At 45.0% G+C, this 21366-nt stretch overlaps 1 protein-coding gene across 15 annotated transcripts in view; it reads right to left on the reverse strand.

Moving 5' to 3' along the window:
- LOC126298507 (forkhead box protein P1) overlaps positions 1–21366 on the reverse strand; it is a 692749-nt gene that overhangs the window by 195722 nt on the left and 475661 nt on the right. For all 15 annotated transcript variants that reach the window (XR_007552614.1, XM_049989851.1, XM_049989850.1 and 12 more), the window contains exon 4: positions 6791–7327. Coding sequence is in view for 14 of the 15 variants with exons in the window: in XM_049989851.1 (XP_049845808.1) it covers positions 6791–7327 (537 nt within the window). In the remaining variant the exon portion in view is untranslated. The remainder of the gene's footprint in view (positions 1–6790; positions 7328–21366) is intronic.

Consider the following 21366-nt stretch of genomic DNA (forward strand, 5'->3'; position numbering starts at 1 on the left):
TTTTTCTTTTTTTTTCCAAGCAACAATATAGTCCCCTTGAAAGTAGGTGCCTTCGGCAGCTATATACCAGCTGAGGCGTTGTTCCCAGTCTTGGTAGCAGCGTGAAAGACTTCAACTGGTAGGGCCTTTAACATGTTGGTAACATTCTTTTGAAGTTTCTCCGGAGTCCTGTAATGACATCCCTTTAAAGGGGCGCTGTGAAAGAACAGGAATGCCTTTTGAGGTCAAAAATTCAGTGTTGAAATTTGCCGTCTGCCACGATGCAGCATCCACAGTGTCTGGTCTCTCTCGAGTCACCCTCCCTTGAGACTTTAAACTACATCTTTGTAACACACTTGGTCGACAGTTTGTCCCAGAGGAAGAAATTCCTTATGCACGATACCCCTACCGCCAAAAAAGCAAATCAGCATTGTTTTGATCTTTGATGTGATCATTCGAGCTTTTCGGTCGAGAAGATGTCTCAATGTCCCACTCTTCAATTTGCTTCGTTGTCTCAGGATCGCACACAAAAATATGGGATTCATCACCTGAGATCGCACAGATGAACTACTCGTGGTCATTGGCAATCCTCTCAAGAAGATCAACGCACACGTTTCTTCAGCTCAGGTGTGAGGTTTTCCGGTACCACTTTGGCACAAACATTTCGCACCTGCAAAACTTTGGTCAAAATTTGATGTTCGGTGAAAGTGTTTAAGCGGTCGCTCATCATCCTTATTGTTAAACGTCGGTCTGATCTCACAAGAGCACGCACACGTTCGACGTTTTCGTCAGTTTTTGAAGCTGAAAGTCTCTCTGAGTGATGTTCGTCTTCAATGTGTTCTCGACGTTCCAAAAATTATTTGTGCCAGAGAAAAATTTGTTCTCTTGATAAGGAGTGGTCCCCATAGACCTTTCTTCAACTTTTCAAGGGTCACATCCGTGGATTCCCTAAGTTCAACAGAAAACTTGATAGCATAACGTTGCTTTAAATCCTGCTTTAAATCCTGCTGTTCCCTTTGCGTACCACACAACAAAAACACAACTTCACTGATGACCCTCTCAAAAATCACGTGATGGCTGTACGGAACTGAGACTGGAACTGAACACACGAGTTTGCGCGTTGCGAGCTCGCAGTGCTGTCTCATCTTGCAGATACAACACAACTTAACTCTTGCCGTGAATGATAAGTAGCACTGGCAATTCACCCACGTCTAAACCCTGTAAGATTCGATATGGTGGTAAATTTGCATAGGAAAACAGATGTAAAAGCTGTGCACAAGAGTTACCGTCAACGGCGCAACGAAAGACGATATCTGTGTCTCACACAGAAGTTGTAAGACTAACTTCACAAATGAGGACTTTATAGCGGGGTGGGCTCGAAGTCAGAGTCGGAGGCTACACAGTTGTTTGGTCGTGTCGGAGCTAGAGTTGGAGATAGTATTTACGCAATTATAATCTCTGAATAACAGCAGCACTGTGTAAACCTGTCACCTTCTTTATTAACGAAACAAAATTAGTTTTATCACAAATTAATAATTTAACTAACGATTGACGTCTAGGGTTGATAGATCCCGTCATGTTGAACAACTTTTGTTAGATGCAAAATGTTCTCCGATACACTCCGACAACGCTAGGAGTCCTTTAGTATTCGCTGGCCCTGGGACGACGAGATTTCACCAAACTAGCACACCCTTTTAAGCAAGTGTGCTGGTGATTTTCGACAAGAAAAAGATAAAATGAGTGTCCGTGGGTGGAGAAAAATATTTTGGAAGTGAATCAGGAACTTTGATTTTGCTTGGCCATCCCTTTCAAGCAGAGTAGATGACCGGATTATAGGCAACACACATTGTCTATTCACGCAGCAGAGTGGCTACTCCCTAGCGCCCTTCAGGGGCATCCCCAATGCAAAAGACATCTAGCGTCACTGAGAAGCATCAGTGAAGATTTTGTCTCTAAAAAAAGTTGGTCCCCGATGTCGTGATCTATCACCCATGGAAATTTGCTCCAAAGACTTCTAAACATTCTTTTTATACGCTGAAGCGCCAAGGAAATTGGTATTGGCATGCGTATTCAAACGCAGAGATATGTAAACAGGGACTATATGGCACTGAGGTCAGCAACGCCCATATAAGACAATAAGTGTCCAGTGCCGTTCTTACATCGGTTACTGCTGCTACGATGGGAGGTTATCAAGATTTAAATGAGTTTGAACGTGGTTTTATACTGGCGTACGTGCGATGGGAGATAGCACCTCCGAGGTAGCTATAAAGTGGGGATTTTCCCGTACGACCAATTCACGAGTGTATCGTGAATATCAGGAATCTGGTAAAGCATCAAATCCTCCACATAGGTAAGCCAAGTCCAAGCGGACCTCGTGTAATGACGAACAGGGACCGTCGAGCACTGCGGAGGGTGGATGTAAAAAAAAGCGCATGAAATCGTCGGAAGGAATCACTAGTGACATTGCACAATCACTGAGCGTAGTTGGCTACAAGGGTCGAGCGGCTCCTCATAAGCCACACATTTCTGCAGTCAGTGCCAAGCAACCCTTGAGGTGGTGAAAAGCGCACAGTGGATGGCTGACAGCGATTTGAAGTGACTATACACTATGCCAGCCGATGGAAAGCTTCGGGTTTGGCAATGCCCGGAGAACGTATGGGACTGATTTTCGTGGTTAGGGTGTGGTCCTCTTATTGCGGAAGGATACGAACGCAGTTTACACCATTGTATACAACGTACAGTAGAGGAACAGTCCGCAGATGACGACTGCTTGCATAATCGTGACAATGCACCATCTGCCTAAGCAGTATCTGTGAGGCAATAATTTGCTGACAGTAACAGACTTGAAATGTAGGGCGTGCAAAGAATCTCTACCTGAACTCAATGGTACACCTTCGGGCTAAGTTAGAATGTCGACTTCCTTCCACACCCCAAAGTCCAGCACGAGTAACTTCTCTGGTTTCGCTTCTTGAAGAAGAATGGTCTGCCACTCCTCCACGGACATTCGGATATCTTACCAAAAGTGTCCCCAGCAAAGTTCAAGCAATCATAAAGGCAGAGGGTGGACACCTCATATTAATGACCACTAATAGGTGTCCGGATACTTTTGATCAGATAGTGTACTTCTCTGCTTAGAGACGCTCATTTTAAGGTTTTCTTGTTGAAAATCACTCTGTCAATATACTGGGGCAGGTGGTATGCTGCACACCTGGTTATTACACCCCTGCCAGTTCGGTGACATTTAGTCGTCCCGGTGCTGGTGAATGCTAAAGGATACCTTAGCTCTGACTCTGACAAAAGTTGTTCCCCGCGACGCATTGTAGCACACCTAGACGTTTTTTGTATAGACTTTGAAACACAGTTTTCCATCAGAAATTGCATTAAGCAACGAAACTTGAGACCGCAGAATTAAATAAGACGTCTCAGAGGGCAATCGTTTCGAAAACAAACTTTTGAATTTCCTTGAGTGTAGAGTGTGATGTAAGCCATTTTATATTTGTCATCAAAGATTTTCTCAAAGTTACCTATCTCTCACTGTATTGTAGTACCACTGAAGCAGAGAATGATGAAGTAACACTTCTTTCATATTTGTGTTTCCTGCATTCTTCACATTCACAGATCCGGCGAACTTGCTGGTCAAGGTAAGGATTGGTAAGCACGAAAGCAAGCAGCAGACATTGTCTTGTTGAAATGTAAGCCCAGGGTGGCTTGCCATGAAGGGTAACAAAATGGGGCGTAGAATACCGCTGTGCTGCAAGGATGCCGTGGATGGCAAGCAAAGCAGTCCTACTATGTAAAGAAATGGCACCCCACATCGTAAGTCCTCGTTGGCGGGCTAATCTCTCACTGTTGTCCGGGGCGTCTCCAGAAGCGTCTACATTGGCCATCGAGGTTCACTTCAAAGCGAGACTCATCACTGAAGACAATTCTACTCCAGTCAATGACATTGCAGACCGAAGACGTGTCTGGAGACGTCCAAGGCAGTGGTGGGACACCAACGTGACTGCCGCCCACCCTATGGCCTGACCTTTCTTTTCATAGCAGAACCCCTTTGCCTGTCATCTGCTTTTGCTGCATCCTTGCAGCACGGCAGTACGTCGACGATATTCTATGACCCGTTTTGTTGCCCTTCATGACAAGCCGTCGTGGTCTTACATTTCATTTCAGCAATACGACGATATCCCACAGGAGCACATCCAGAAAGTCAGTCAATCAACGTCAAGCCGAATAACTACTTGCATAAGGACCAAATGTAGACCCACACGTTACTGACTTGCTCAATTAATGAAGCACTTCCTCTTGAATGAATCATTCAGTTTTTCTGAAACTGTAGTCATTTGTTTTTCTGTACATGTACGTCACATCTACCGATTTCCGACCCATTCGGATAATTTCTTCGTGGTGGGTTTTTGTTTTTTTGTCTTAACGTGTATTTTCAACTCTCAGTTCTCTCAAGTTTCATTGCGGTTACTTTTCAGGCAATGGAATGACCGATACATTCAGACTGCCCCACACACTATGGATAACTTACAACACATGAAACATTGCGTGTAAACACTATTCGGACTTCTAGCCGTCACCTGAAAGCCATTTTGGAGTGTTTGCAGTTTCTACATTGAGATACTCTTTTCTTTTTCAAATGTTACCTGGAAATTTTACTAAGCTGTCCCATGGTGGACGTAACTGAAGCAATTTCTAAACTCCAGAAGTCCGTTGTTGTGGGCTGGGGCTGCTCTGGTGATGGTGACGTTCCACTACCGCCTGGGGTGTAAAGTTGACAACAGTGTTGCTGCTATTTGGCATTTAGATTTCTAAAGTTCGAATTTCTAACTTCAAGTTTCCACATTCAGTAACAACTCGTTTCAGAACTATCGAATAATCTGGAAGTGGAGTCTGAGGTGAGATTTTGGCTGGGAGTTTTGTAATTTAAGAGCTGGTGGCAAAGCTCCTCCATTGGAACCCCAATGGGTAAATATTGAACCTGCCAATACTAAACGACAGCTTTGACATGTGACGTCATCAAAATGGTGTACATAAATCACTCTTCAGAATGTATGTTCACCACGACTAAGATTATATATTTACAGTTGTTGGTATCATCAGCCCCCAAACAAAGGGCCACCTTACAATCTAACCTTAACCTCTGGCTGTGCTACAGATCAGCCTGTCCCCACAACCTTCGTTTCATAAAATGCACAGCAGGAAAAAAAATGCAACACCATCAAGAATTGTGTTCAGTGGCACCAAGGTATACTATGTGCAAACTGTGGCGTTGTAGCGTTAGTGATTTATTTGTGATGGTCATGAGCAACCAGATGGCGCCCAGGACGCCTGTCTCTCCATCTTTTGTTTTTAACCTGCAGGCAGTAATTGTGCTGAGTTTAGAGGTGGATAATGTTTGCAACACTGACTCTAGGGTACGACCACGCACCACCGACAAGTACATACTCCTGTTGAACACCTTCTGCCATTTGAACAGTGTTGTATTGTGGGCCTGCGTGAAGCTGGATAGGCGTATCGACAGATCGTTTCATATATTGGGTAAAACGCATTGGTGGTGAAACTGCTTTCATCAATGATATGTGGAATATTTCTACACCTTTAGACCTGGTTCTGGGTGCACTTCAAAATCTATGCATCATGCGACCAGCAACCATCGAACGTCATCCAGGGACGAAATCTGGGCACATGTTGCACCTGTTGTGTCACCACGGACCACTGGGGTCTGCCTACTTGCGACAGGATAAAGATCACATGTGCCTCTGTCCACGCTACCACGGAAATCACGACACCGCCAAGCACGGTTACTCTAATGTCACAGAAGAGTTGACTGGAGAGTGAGAAAACGCTCTGTTGTCTTCAGTGATGAGAGTAGGTTCTATCCATATGTGAGTGGGGGATTAACGGATATGGCATAGATGTGGTGAGCTTCATTCTCCCACGACACACAGGTCCCATCCCAGGCTTCACGATGTGGTGGGCAATCAGTTATAACTCGTGGTCACATTTGGTGTTTCTGCACGGTAAAGTAAACAGTGTCCTGCTACTGCCAGTTCTTAGACTGGAAGGTGATGTTTTTCAGCAGGACAGTGCATGTCCACAGCTGCTGCATCAATGTACCCTTTGTGGTGCAACACAAGTACCCTGATCCACAAGATCAGCAGATCTATCACCAACTGATCATGCATAGGACATGATGAAGTGGGAACTTGCTCATTCTCCAGGCAAGAACCGTTGCCAAATTGCAGGAAAAGGCACAGGATACTGTGGACAGTGTATTGCAGGTTGCCATTTGGCATCTTTATGATCGTTTGCATATGAGGATACATGCCTGAGTCGCCAATGGAGGTTGTACACTGTGTATTGATGTGACTATTTTGTCATCCTTTGCTGCGATGCATGTTTCATTTGCATATGATTTAAAATGATCTTGTCCTTGGGGGTGTTGCATTTTTTTTTCAGTGGTGTGGTTTGTTGTGAAACTTTTATTGGCTTCACCAACTGACAATCAAACTGTTATGTGTCAATCTAACTGAGATCTTGGGCTCTGCTACAGAGCAGTCTGCCACCACTAACATTACAGTAAAAAATAATATAGGTGTAAACTAAGTATTATTAACACAGTTTTCCTTCTCCGTCCACATAAATACGACGTCACACACCACAACGTCTTTGCGTTGCAGGTCAAAGCCGACATCGAGTACAAGCAGTTTCGACCCACGCGCGAATCGAAGTTTTCATTTTATTTGTGGGACGGCTTGACCCTTATACGAGGTCTCGACAGGAGGAGTGAAACGTGGCTGCGAATTACCGGCTGGTGATGGTGGGGTGGCGGTGGAGGAGGCGGCACAGGCGGTTGAGGCGGCTGCTGCTGTTGCTGCAGAAAGAGGGAGTGCTGCGTCATGAAGGACTGCAGCTGTGCCGGGCTGAGGATCTGCTGCTGCAGCAGCTGCTGCATTTGGTGCAGCCCCGAGGCGGGAGACAGCATGACAGCCGGCTGTTGCGGCGGCAGCGGCTGCGCTGCCTGCGGCTGCGAGGCCGGCTGGGGCTGAGGTGACTGCCGCTGCGGCTGCGGCTGCGGCTGCTGCTGCGCCGGCGGCTGCGGCTGCGCGCCGCAAGGGCTGGGGCTGCCGCTGGCGCTGCCGCTCGCCGCGGAGCCCTTCCCATTGGCTGGCGCCTCGCCCTCCACGCGCTCCCGCGCCGGCTGCGCCGCGTGTGGGCCCAGCTGCGGCTGCGGCTGAGGCTGTGACTGCGGCTGCTGCTGCTGCGGCTGCGGTGGTTGCGGCTGTGCGGGCTGTTGTTGTTGCTGCTGCTGTTGTTGCTTCAACACTTTCACCGACGATGACGCCTGCAAAATGTTTGGAACACACCCTCAACTCGCTGAGGTTGCTGCTCTCGTTGTTAGTACCAGATTTTAATTTACGATATTGGCTTCTAAATATTTGAAACCTTCTATCTATTTTTTGATTTTTTTATCTCTAATAAAAAGGTCTGGACCAAGTGAAGTAATTCTGCTACATCAAGAGCAAAATACCACAAACAGATGAAGTGATGAAGACATTAGGGGCTACCTAGCACTCGCAAAGACAGCATTTCTTGTCAAAGATGTCTACTAGTATCAGAAATAAGCCTTGAGAAAGAAATTCTATACAGTATATTTCAAGAGCAGGGCATTATATAGATGTAAACACTGGAAGTGAAGATTATTGGTGTCACAGAAAGATGTCTAAAATTAAGTATACTGGTACGATAAGCAGTGAAAGGAAAAGAAAATGTGGAAATCTGTAACTGGAAGATGGGACGCACATTAACACACCAGCCAAGAAAAAAATATGGCATTGTGAACACTATATCTCGAATTATGTTTACTCAACATCCTTTCTATCTGTCTGGTATCTTATGGCTTTAATGGAATATTATTCAAGTTAATACACTTTTACGGCATGTGTCAGAAGTGCCAAAGACTACAAACTTATAAGTAGTCTGTCTGGAAAGTTTCTCAGTCCAGGGAGAATGTTGAAAGATCGACTAGCAAGTCAGCCCCAAGTTTTTATTTATTGAAATAAGCTCTATTTAGTGACTAGTGACTACAATTTTTCTCTGATATAGAAGTCAGGAAAGAAAGTGGGAAGTACCTTCAAGGATGTGAACTGCATTTTCAAAGTTACTAAACCAACAAACCTGTCGAATTTAGATATAGGAAAAAAGATACTGATTTATCAGCAGCAACTACTGCAGCTTTATATTCTAAATGATAATGTACTTCACTGTTTTCACACATTTTTAAAATTTTTGTAATTCCATTATTCATGTGTTCATATTTTTATTCTACACAAGGTTTTCTTGCATGGACCCTACAGGTCCACAGATAAGAGTTGAGTGAGTGTGCCAGTATGTGTTATCAATTTCTAGTCATGTCAATATCAACAGAAGAAATATTTTATATATACAAAAATATTTATCAACGCTGGAAGTCTGTATCCTTCCACTGCTGGAAAAAAAATTGAAGCACCCAAGAGGAAAGGAGGAATTGAAATGAAACTTCACACACTGAGAGTGTGTCTGATGTTATTTCAGTAATTACAAAACCCAGTGAAATTTCTTACCAGTATGATGTGTCACTGCCTCTGATCTGGATGCAATCAGTGATTCAGTTGAGAAGGGTGTCATAAAGCCAATGTACCCTCTGCTGAAGCAAGCTGGCCAACAACTCTTGTAACTGGTCATTGACATCCGGGCTACTGGCTCTGGGATGGAGTTGATACCCAAACTAGTCCCATACATTTTCTAAGAGATACAGATCTGAGGATCTCGCTGGCCATTGGAGTACCTCGACATCACACAGATACAGATAGTTCATAGAGACACATGCCAAATGTGGATGTGCATTGGACCACTGAAAAATGACACCCTGATACTATAGCATAAGAGGTAGCCCACTGGGACTCAGGATGTGCGTGAGGTACTGTCCTGCCGTCAGAATTCCCTCAATCATTACTAACTATGGCTTGAGGTCACACATGATGGCTCCCCATATCATGACGCCTGGATGAACACCGATATTCTTCTCCAGAACAACTGGAGAATGGGACTTCCGCCCAGGTCGCCGCCATACTCGCTGACATTAGCCACCCCAGGTTGTGCTGAACCGTGATTCATCGCTAAACATGGTGTGACACCATTCATCAGCTGTCCATGCTTCCCAGTCATCGCACCACTCCAAATGCAGCTATTTAGGTTGTGGTTTTCAAGAACCCTAAGCACAGGACGGTAAATCCATAGTCTGGCTGCTGCTAGACTCCAACCAAAGGTGTGGGATGACACAGAACGTTGCATGGAGTCCAATGCTTGTTCTCAGATGTATTCTGTGAAGGGGTTACAGTATTCTATGTTGTACAATATGGCGATCCTCCCATGTGATGGTGGGACATAAAAGACTGGAATCTTGAGGGCAAATGTGCCTGCACTCACATGTTCCCATGCAGTCGAACACCAGGCTAGTGCCACATCCGAATGCCAAACAAATCTGCATAGTGCCCGATTTGGACAGCCGGCCAAATGGAGACCCATCAATTTTAAACTCTGTCATGTGCTGATACTGACGTCTCATACAAATACACAGCAACTCAGTGTCTTTCACAGTAATCACGCAACATCTGACGCTGTTCACGCCCCTTAAATACCAGACCAGGCCTGGTAACAGCACTAAAAACGAACACTGGTGGCCGTTCTGCCAGTCGTAGAGGATTGAAAAACTAATCGTTTATATACCCACTGATGGTACGTGCTTGTAGTATGCGAAGTTATACTGACAACCGACGATGTCTTCTGGGTACTTCACTTTTTTTGTCATGCAATGTATGCAGTGTATGTCATTGCGAATATTTAGCAATTCTATGTTTGTTGAAAGCTACGGACGTTGATGATATTGAAAGCCAAATGATTTCTTTTTGTCGTTGTATTAGTTGAACTGTTACGGAGTAAATAAAATTGGTTTGGCTATTAAATTGTGGATAAGTGCTACACTATAGATACAATCTTCCAGGATTTGATCCCCCCCAAATTCTAGGATTTTTCACGTATCATTTCATTCCCTTCTGGCAATTATTTGAGCATTTCAAAAATGCAAAGTTTCACGGAGGTTCTGAATCCATGTTAAACTGTAGGTTCCCTTACAACTGACTGGGTTAGTCAACTCAAAGGCCAGAGGAAGGCAGAGAGGTACCTCCTCCAATAGAACCATGCCTGCTAAAGCACTAGGGAGAACCAACCGTCCTTATGACTTGAGAACAGTTTCACTTTACTTTAGACACAGAGTAGTTTTATTTATTATTCTATTGTATTTATTCTGCAGATAGAAGAAAACATTATTTGTAAAAGGATGAGAGATGTGTTGATTCCTATCTATAAGACAGTCTCCAATACAGTCACAAAATTACTCAAATACACTCCTGGAAATTGAAATAAGAACACCGTGAATTCATTGTCCCAGGAAGGGGAAACTTTATTGACACATTCCTGGGGTCAGATACATCACATGATCACACTGACAGAACCACAGGCACATAGACACAGGCAACAGAGCATGCACAATGTCGGCACTAGTACAGTGTATATCCAACTTTCGCAGCAATGCAGGCTGCTATTCTCCCATGGAGATGATCGTAGAGATGCTGGATGTAGTCCTGTGGAACGGCTTGCCACGCCATTTCCACCTGGCGCCTCAGTTGGACCAGCGTTCGTGCTGGACGTGCAGACCGCGTGAGACGACGCTTCATCCAGTCCCAAACATGCTCAATGGGGGACAGATCCGGAGATCTTGCTGGCCAGGGTAGTTGACTTACACCTTCTAGAGCACGTTGGGTGGCACGGGATACATGCGGACGTGCATTGTCCTGTTGGAACAGCAAGTTCCCTTGCCGGTCTAGGAATGGTAGAACGATGGGTTCGATGACGGTTTGGATGTACCGTGCACTATTCAGTGTCCCCTCGACGATCACCAGAGGTGTACGGCCAGTGTAGGAGATCGCTCCCCACACCATGATGCCGGGTGTTGGCCCTGTGTGCCTCGGTCGTATGCAGTCCTGATTGTGGCGCTCACCTGCACGGCGCCAAACACGCATACGACCATCGTTGGCACCAAGGCAGAAGCGACTCTCATCGCTGAAGACGACACGTCTCCATTCGTCCCTCCATTCACGCCTGTCGCGACACCATTGGAGGCGGGCTGCACGATGTTGGGGCGTGAGCGGAAGACGGCCTAACGGTGTGCGGGACCGTAGCCCAGCTTCATGGAGACGGTTGCGAATGGTCCTCGCCGATACCCCAGGAGCAACAGTGTCCCTAATTTGCTGGGAAGTGGCGGTGCGGTCCCCTACGGCACTGCGTAGGATCCTACGGTCTTGGCGTGCATCCGTGCGTCGCTGCGGTCCGGTCCCAGGTCGACGGGCACGTGCACCTTCCGCCGACCACTGGCGACAACATCGATGTACTGTGGAGACCTCACGCCCCACGTGTTGAGCAATTCGGCGGTACGTCCACCCGGCCTCCCGCATGCCCACTACACGCCCTCGCTCAAAGTCCGTCAACTGCACATACAGTTCACGTCCACGCCGTCGCGGCATGCTACCAGTGCTAAAGACTGCGATGGAGCTCTGTATGCCACGGCAAACTGGCTGACACTGACGACGGCGGTGCACAAATGCTGCGCAGCTAGCGCCATTCGACGGCCAACACCGCGGTTCCTGGTGTGTCCGCTGTGCCGTGCGTGTGATCACTGCTTGTACAGCCCTCTCGCAGTGTCCGGAGCAAGTATGGTGGGTCTGACACACCGGTGTCAATGTGTTCCTTTTTCCATTTCCAGGAGTGTATTCACTTAGCAACGAAGTGGATATGTATCGAATCCATTCCAGAAGTAAAAATTACAGTATCATAGGGGCCCTGTTTTTGCTGCCTTCTGGATGCCACGGACGAAGAGATCCAGTAAGGTTTAGCAATGCTGGCGTTTGTGGAATCAGTCGTGATTCCTACAGATAAGATTTTTGGTCTCCAGAACGATAATAATTCTATAAAAGATTAACGTCAGTGACGGAAGAATATAATTTTATATCTCTCTCCGATTACCCTCCTTGGAAACGGAAATGATATGGGCCTTTTTCCGATCAGTTGGTAACTTTCGCTGTTCCGAAACCTATGATAAACTGCTAATAAACCGAAGCGCCAAAGACACTAGTATAGGCTTGCATATTTAAATACGGAAATATGTAATCAGGCTGAATACGGCGCTGCGATCGGTAACAGACAAATGTCTGGAGCAATTGTTAGATCATTTGCTGCTGCTACAATTGCAAGTTGTCAAGATTTAAGTGAGTTTGAACGTGGTGTTATAGTCGGCGCACGAGCGATGGGACACAGCATCTCCGAAGTAGCGATGAAGTGGGGATTTTCCCGTACGACCATTTCACGAGCGTATCGTGAATAACAGGAACCCGGTAAAACATAAAATCTCCGACCGCTGCGGCCGGAAAAAGATCCTGCAATAACGGGACCAATGACGACTGAAAAGAATCGTTCAATGTGAAAGAAGTGGAACCCTTCCCACAAACTCCTCCAGATTTCAATGCTGTGCCATCAACAAGTGTCAGCGAGAGAACCATTCAACGAAACATCATCGATATGGGCTTTTGGACTGCGAGACACAAAGATTTACTTTCACTGTCAGTGGACTTGGTGTTTGTGTTGTTTTCATCATTTCATCATCATCAATCGTGACAGTGGCTAAATTGGACTGTGAAAAAAAATTGGGGCTTTGTACGGGCACTGCTGACCGCCAAGTTGAGCGCCCCACAAACCAAACATCATCATCATCAACAAAGCTTTACGCTTCGATTGGTCCCGTCAACACCCGACATTGGACTTTTGACTGGAAACATGTTGCCTGGTCGGATGAGTCTCATTTCAGATTGAATCGAGCGGATGGACGTGTACGGGTACGGAGACAACCTCACGAATCCATGGACCCTGCATGTCAGCTGGGGACTGTTCAAGCTGGTGGAGGCTCTGTAATGGTGTGGGGCCTATGCAGTTGGAGTGATATAGGACCTCTGGTACAACTAGATACGACTCTGACAGGTCACATGTACGTAAGCATCCTGTAGGATCACCTGCATCCATTAATGTCCGTTGTGCATTTCGACGGACTTGGGCAATTCCAGCAGGACGATACGACACCCCACACGTCCAGAATTGCTACAGAGTGGCAGCAGGAACACTCTTCTGAGTTTAAGCACTTCCGCTGGCATCAAGCTCCCCAGACATCAACATTCTTGAGCATATATGGGACGTTTTGCAACGTGATGTTCAGAAGGGAGCTCCACCCCTCGTACTCTTACGGATTTATGAAGAACCCTGCAGGATTCATGATGTCAGTTCCCTCCAGCACTACTTCAGACATTAGTCGGGTCCATGCCACGTCGTGTTGCGGCAGTACAGCGTGCTCACAGGAGCCCTATACGATATTAGGCTGGTGTACCAGTTTCTTTGGCTCTTCAGTGTAGAAGCGCAGCCAGTTCTTTCGCATAACCTATATAGACTCGTGCAGGTATGCCATCAGCTCCAAGTACCTTTGCACATGCCGGGATGGTTCCTTCGAAAGGGCACTGCCGATTTCCTTCCCCATCCTTCCATAATCCGAGCTTGTGCTCCGTCTCTAATGACCTCGTTGTCGACGGGACGTTAAACACTAATCTCCTCCTCCTCCTCCAATTACCTTTCCTTTGTTGAGTGATTTTAATAGATTATTCTCAATGGGCTCACGTATATCGATATGTGACATTTCGACATTCGTGCATATATAGGAAAGTGGAATCGTCGTATGAGCTTACTCAGTGAAACAAGTTCGTCCTTCTGTCTCTTACCTTCCATTTCGGATTGAGTATTATTTCTGAGCGATTAATGGGCGTCTTCGATCTGTTTACTGATTTTACGGAAAACCAATACGTCTTATAATTTTTCGTCAAATCATTAGGCAAAATTTTACTTTCAAAGTAATTGAACACTGCCTCTTTATACGATCGGCTAGACTTCGGTCAGTTTTCGTTCTTCAAACAGACTTTGTCTTGGTGTGAATCCGCAATAAAGATCTTCGTTTTCATAGTAACTTTAAGATGGCTATTGAACCACGGCAGGTCTTCCCAACCTTCGAAACCTCGCTGGGCACAATACTCTGAAATTTATTAACTGAAAATATATGTACACTATGTGGTCAAAAGTATCCGGACAAATAGCTGAAAATGACTCAGAAGTTTGTAGCGCCCTCCATCGGTAATGATGGAATTCAATATGGTGTTGGCCCACACTTAGCCTTGATGGAAATTTCCACTCTCGCAGGCATACGTTCAATCAGGTGCTCGAAGATTTATTGGGGAATGGCAGCCCATTCTTCTCGGAGTGCTGCACTGAGGAGAGGTATCGATGTCGGTCGGTGAGGCCTGGCAAGCAGTCGACGTCTCAAAGCATCCCGAAGGTTCTGTAGGATACAGGTCAGGACTCTTTTCAGGCCAGTACTTCACAGGCATGTTACTGTCGTGTAACTACTCCGCCACAGGTCGTGCTCGATCGTGTTGAAAGATGCAATCGCCATCCCCGAGTTGCTCTTCAACAGTGGGAAGTAAGAAGTCCTTAAAACATCAATGTAGGCCTATGCTGTGATACTGCCACGAAACACAAGGGGTGCAAGCCTCCTCCTCGAAAAACATGCCCAATCCATAACATCTCCGCCTCCGAATTTTACTGTTGGCATTACACACGCTGGCAGATGACGTTCACCGGGCATTCGTCATACCCACCCCCTGCCATCTGATCGCCACATTATGTACCGTGATTCGTCACTGCAAACAACGTTTTTCCACTGTTCAATCGTCCAATGTTTACACTCCTCACACCAAGCGAGGTGTCGTTTGGGATTTACCGGCGTGATGTGTGGCTTATGAGCAGCCGCTCGACCATGAAATCCAAGTTTTCTCTCATCGCGCCTAACTGTCGTAGTACTTACAGTGGATCCTGATGCAGTTTGGAATTCCCGTGTGGTGGTCTGGATAGATGTCTGCCTATTACACATTACGACCCTCTTCAATTGTCGTCGGTCTCTGTCAGTCAACAGACGAGGTCGGCCTGTACCGCTTTTGTGCAGTACATGTCCCTTCACCTTTCCACTTCACTATCACCTCGTAAACAGTGGACCTAGGGATGTTTAGGAGTATGGAAATCTCGCGTACAGACGTATGACACAAGTGACACTCAATCACCTGACCACAGACGTATGACGCAAGTGACACCCAATCACCTGACCACGTCCGAAGACCGTGAGTTCCATGGAGCGCCCCATTCTGCTCTCTCACGACGTCTAGTGACTACTGAAGTAGCTGATATGGAGAACCTGGTAGTAGGTGGCAGCACAATGCACCTAATATGAAAAACGTGAGTTTTAGGGGGGGGGGGGGTCTGGATATATAGTGTATTTCCACAAACAATAAATGTTTGATGTTGTCGCACTTGTTAAGTAGAAATATTTTTCTATAGTTCTTATTATTACCTATAATACATGTTTTCATTGATCCGATAATACCTTTAAGGTCAGTAATTTCCTCCTCTACGTTAACTGAATCGAGAATTGGACTTTGTTAGTTACCGGTAGATCAAAGACGTGACCCTCTTGATTTGGTTCTCCAAATGCTCAAAGTACTTTTCAGAAAAGACTCTTGGAATAATGTCATACAAATCCCTGTCCTTGATTCGATTACGTGTGTTTTCCACTCCACATCTATCAAGGTGAAATCTCCCTCAATTTTTGAGAGTACTCGTACGCCTTTAAGTTAAATACTTTCGAATAATCAGTAATTGCAGGACACGTGTGCAGGACAAAACAAAATTTATTTCAGTAATTAAGAGACTTGTGTTAACGCGATTGAATGTAAAATTTGGAAATTTTTGGTAAGTTCTATGGGACCAAAGTGCCGAGGCCATTGGTCCCTAGGCTTACACACTACTTAATCAGACTTAAAGTAACTTATGATAAGGACAGCACACACACCCATGCCCAAGGGAGGACTCGAACCTCCTGCGGGGGGAGCCGCGCGAACCGTGGCATGGCTACCTCGCGCCGTGATTGAATAAAAATTGTAATAAAATACAGCTCACTAATAATTCAAGTTTCAACTTTTACCCCAATGAAGAAAATAAATTCCACGTACGAATCCGCGATCAGATATGTTTTCATTATTTCAGTTTCTGTCTAAATCTATCGAGCTCTAATGACAAACGCCCTGGGTGACTAGACGAGCAACTCGTCCCACTTTGGACACTTCTGTTTCAGTTATAACGAGGTTCCAGCCATGTTGTGTTGTGTATTATAATAAAGGTGCCTTTGGTAGGACCCCTAGTTGGAAGTAGCTGTTCTATGCGGTATGGCAACTTTCAGAAGCATGTTGTACTAATTCTTCTGAATAGCGTAAAAAGTGTGTGTGTGTGTGTGTGTGTGTGTGTGTGTGTGTGTGTGTGTGTGCGGGCGCGCGCGTGCACGCACGCAATTCAGAGGCAAGCAGTTTGGAGGTGAATTATTCAAAGCACAGATGGGCTACTTGGATCTTTTAAAAAAATTATTTTATTTATTTACTGAAACTAAAATGTGACTGCCTCATTTCAACTACATGCTGTCATTTGTTGGAGAGGAGAGGGAGGGCGGAGAGGGTGAAAGGGAGAGTGATTTGTCATGTGATTATGATGACGTCATAGGAGGTTTGGGTTCGTCATGAATGTAAACAAAGTGGGCCAGAAGATGCGATGTAAACAAAGTGTCCCAGAATACCTGTGACCAATACTACTCATATATCAAACTGGTTGCACTTAAATTGGATGACGTATTCCTTCTTAGCATCCACGGTGCCAAGATGAATGGAATACAGTAAGACGAGACTAACTCCGTTTTCCCTTAGTAGTTTATGCTGTCGTCATATTTTTCGCAGTCATCACGGAACATGTGTTTTCTGCCTTGTAGACAATGATTAAAAAAATCAGATGTAAGTGAAGGAGTTTATGTATTTTGTTGTACCGTTAACTACGAGAGATAACAGAGAAGGAGTTCTGGCTCAGATCGACAAAAGTAGACGTTAATCAGCAGTGGTCCTCTTCGGGAAACCATCTGGCATTCGTATGAGATATTTAAATAGTTTCAAATCAGGATGGCCAGACAGAGTTGAGGAGACAACTAACTCGATTTGCACAAACGGTACTGCAAAACTGTCTGATCGGAGTGTGCAGAACTGTTGCAGGAAACACACACACACAGTGCCATGTATCTGCAGCAAGGTTACATAACACTAGTAAGTGTGTTTTCTCTACGTCGCGCGTGACTGATCCAGTAGTAGTTTATTGAAACTGCTCACGTTCGTTTTATTTTCGTGAATGCAATTTTTCGAGGAGGGAAAAAAATTAACTAAATCTAGCAGTAAGTGCAAACCAGGCACTATTCAGCTCAGTTTTATTTCTTCCACTGTAAACCGAACATTCTGTTCGAAGAAAATTTTAATGTCAGCTGTGCTCTAACGTACAATACAGTGATCATTTACAAGCTAATAAAAACATGTTGCTGCAGTGACTTTACTTTAAATACTCGAGAGCATAATCCATAATTATGATTGTGAATAATATACCATGGCTATTGCTCCAATTTCGCTAGTGAGCAGTTTTTGCTGAAAGCCAATATCTCTCTTCTCTCTGTGTGTAAGTCTTTCCCTCATCTGGGCCAAATCCCCCCTTCCCCCTCAAAACCACACACGCAAGTAAATAAACGTAGCTAAGAGTCAAGAAAATTCGCCAGATACTTACAGGCTATGTCCGAAATGAGAAGTGCAATCGAAGCAGTTAAGTGTGTGATTTGTGTTTGAAACATGAGTTCTTGCTACAGATGTTTGCTTCGTAATTTTGGTTCGTTCTTCAGCCTTTTATACCCCCTTTACTTTGCTTCCAAGAAATCTCAAGTAATAGGAATGTACACGTGAACGTTCGGAGAAGATTACGATTTCGTGCTCTAATGAAAATAAGGCAGTTCTATTACTTTAACATTGGAACTATTTTGGCACTTCTCTGTAGGTTAAATTTTCGGCAAAAAGTTAATTATCACGACTGAATAATGTAGGTAACAAGCCTGTATACCATATTACATTCGTCACAACTAGAGACGCGATATACTTTCGCAGCTATTCTTAGGAATAGACACGGGTCGCATTGCTAGCAGGGTATTTTTCGTTACACCAGAATCACAAACGAACTCATTTTGCGCTGGCGATACAGAGCTCTGCAGTCAATAAGCAGCATATTGCAGGAAGGCGACCTGCAGAAAGTGGCTATCATTTCCGTATTAGGCTGCGACAATGGAGCTCTTAGCAGCGGAGTAAGGGGCCTGCACAATAGCAGGTAAACCCTGAATATGGCGGGTCAGCCCCAAGATTTTCATAGCAATTACGTCACTCCGGCTTGTTTCTCAGCCACGAGCGACAGAGAGAAATAAAAATACGCTGCAGCGAGTTCGGCCAAGAACGGAGATTCCATCGCAGGCACTGTTCACGCAAATGCACATGGAGAAGTGATGTATGTGACAACGAAATGTTTTAGTATTTAATAGTCAGCTCAGCACCTAATTTTAGCAGCTGTAACTGCACGTTCCTGGCAGTTTGTTCACATTTTTTGTGTCCTTTCTATCATTTCCCTTGCCAGTAAGAAGTAATACATATGTATACAAATTGCTGGAATTCTACAGCAGAAGCGACTAAAATCAGTCACTGAACTAACTATCGAATACTAAAAATACTCACTCTCTCGAAGGGGATTCGCGCATGTGATGACCGTGTGAGAAGATTCGCTCTTCGTCGAGCACACAACGACATATTTTTATTTTTTTATCTCGCTCGTGGCTGAGAAACTAACAGGAGAAGCGTAATTGCTATGATACAGTGATCATTTGACGTAGAGCTGCAACCGCGGGAGTTTGATATTTTTTTTATTTACTCATTATTGTTGTTGATTAAGCCTGCAGCCTTGTTACCTAATGTAGGTTGTATAATATAAACAATAATTGCCACAGTAATTGAAACAGTGCGCCAATAAAATCATTACACAAAGCTGAGTATATTTATTACAGCTAGAAAGTTCATCCCAAGAACCTACTACCTAATCCCTTAAAATTAATGGCAGGTTTATGTACTGTAACTGTAAGTAGATGTGCCATTTTACATTAGCATTATGGTCTGGTAATCCGGAAGGTTGGTTCTGAGCACGATGAGACTTAACATCTGAGGTCATCAGTCCCCTAGAACTGAGAACTACTTGAACCTAACTAACCTAAGGACGTCACACACATCCATGCCCGAGACAGGATTCGAACCTGCGACCGTAGCGGTCGTGCGGTTCCAGAGTGAAACGCTTAGAACCGTTCGGCCACACTGGCCGGCTAATCCGGAAGCTAGTAGTGTTCTGACACTCAGAGCCTTTACTTCAATATTCAAAGTACAAGTAGTTACTGTGACTAGGAAAGGTATTATTACAATGCCGCTACTGTTGAATTATTCTGCCCCAAACATAAATGAACAGAGTGCAAAATAGTGGAATGGAAGGGAGTTGGAGGAAAAGGGATGAGGAGCAAGAGATGCAATGGAAAGTGGGGGAAAGTCCGGCCATCTGTCCTATGGAGCATAAAGCGTGGTTCACCTGAAAAGGCCACCTGTCAGCACTCAGTGACTGCCCAGTTGCGTTACTGGTGTGCAAATGCCGGCCTGCGCACCGGTGAATAGCAGTCAGCACAGGCGCCTGTTGGGAGGCCGTCGTTCAGGAGACACTGCTGGTAGCCCCTTGTTTCATCTGGGCGTCAGCACACACCTCCGCAGCAGTTGTTCATCCATGGTCCGCAGTGCACCACGGTTGCTTCGGCGCTGGTTTTGTATAGCGTCGGCTTATTTTAACCTCGGCGGCATGCCCAGTTTACAGACTTAATCGTTTCGGAAATGCTTGCAGCCTTGGTCCAAAAGCCAATGATGAAGCTCGTCTGGACGTCTGATAAATCACTCCGTTACGCATTACGAAAACGACTGCACTGTTTTGCGCCTCCCCACCCTCTATTGCGAGTACTGCCGCCTGTGAATGGTTATTGCACGTTGACGTCGAACATAGGCGGTGGTCACATTAATGTGAATGGACTGTGTAATTTGGCCGCATACTGTTGTGGCTCGGTGTCTTCACAGCTTGGAGTTTGGTGATGAATGTCCGTCTCTTGACAATATCTAGCGATATGGTTATAGATTTTTGGCTGTCGGGCAAGACTCCTGACACTTGCGTAGGGGAATTTCCAGTTTGACGATTGTCTTTCAAAGATTGGCCTGTCGACTGAGGTAGCGGGAAATCAAGCAGAAAATAATTTAGAACTGCTACTTCTGAGGGGTGATGTTCACAGTATGGAGAGGTTGAAACGTTGATTCTGTATAGATGTGCAGTCTAACACCCGCGTCCATTTTGCATTCTTATGACACGTTGTACGTCGTCGTGAATGTCTTAACTTTGGATAGTATGCTCTGTTAAGAATGCTTTGTTGAGTCCCTGCAAAGTTTTGTTTTTTCGTCATCTGAGTGGTTTTCCAGAATCGGTACCAATCATCAAACGTCCCTTTAGTTACAATGTTTAGGAATTCTGTATTAGATACACTTACAAAGAAAGGTATTTTTCCCTGGTGCCACTCATTGCTAACTGATCAAAAATTGTATTGTCTCTGATTCCGGTTTGCCCTATGACCTAGAAATGTTCCACTCTTTTATATGGTCTGATGTACTGATAGATTAGTTCCTGGACATCGAAGACGTAATATAGTGAGGCTGTATTCATGCGTTCCTCACATGTTTTCGCGCTTATACGTTTATATTGCGCATTATTTCCATTTTGCATGCTAAGTTGCCCCACTTTAACTTTTTCCGTTTATATGTTTTTACATTTTTACATTATTATTTTTAGTCCTCTACAGTCTTTTTTGTCGCACTTACATGTTTTAAAGACCAAGACGAATCGTCACGAAACGTTTCCTATGTGGTGTGGTCACTGATTGTTAGTTTGCTGTCTGCATGTAAACCCGCAGTCATTATCGTGGTCCATAGCTACAGTACACATGGCGACATTGTTTTTGATGACTTTGTGGTAGTCGGTTTCAGAGATAAGGAGGGGGAATTTGGCCCGCGATCCAACAGTCACAATACATAGGAGTGGTATGCAGTTGCAATTGACACTAGTGTGAACAGGTGCAGAATACATTCAGAATACATTGAGTGAAGCGTGCAGTTTCCAGTTTTTGTA

Source organism: Schistocerca gregaria, chromosome X (assembly GCF_023897955.1).
Source record: "Schistocerca gregaria isolate iqSchGreg1 chromosome X, iqSchGreg1.2, whole genome shotgun sequence".
Taxonomy (NCBI): domain Eukaryota; kingdom Metazoa; phylum Arthropoda; class Insecta; order Orthoptera; family Acrididae; genus Schistocerca; species Schistocerca gregaria.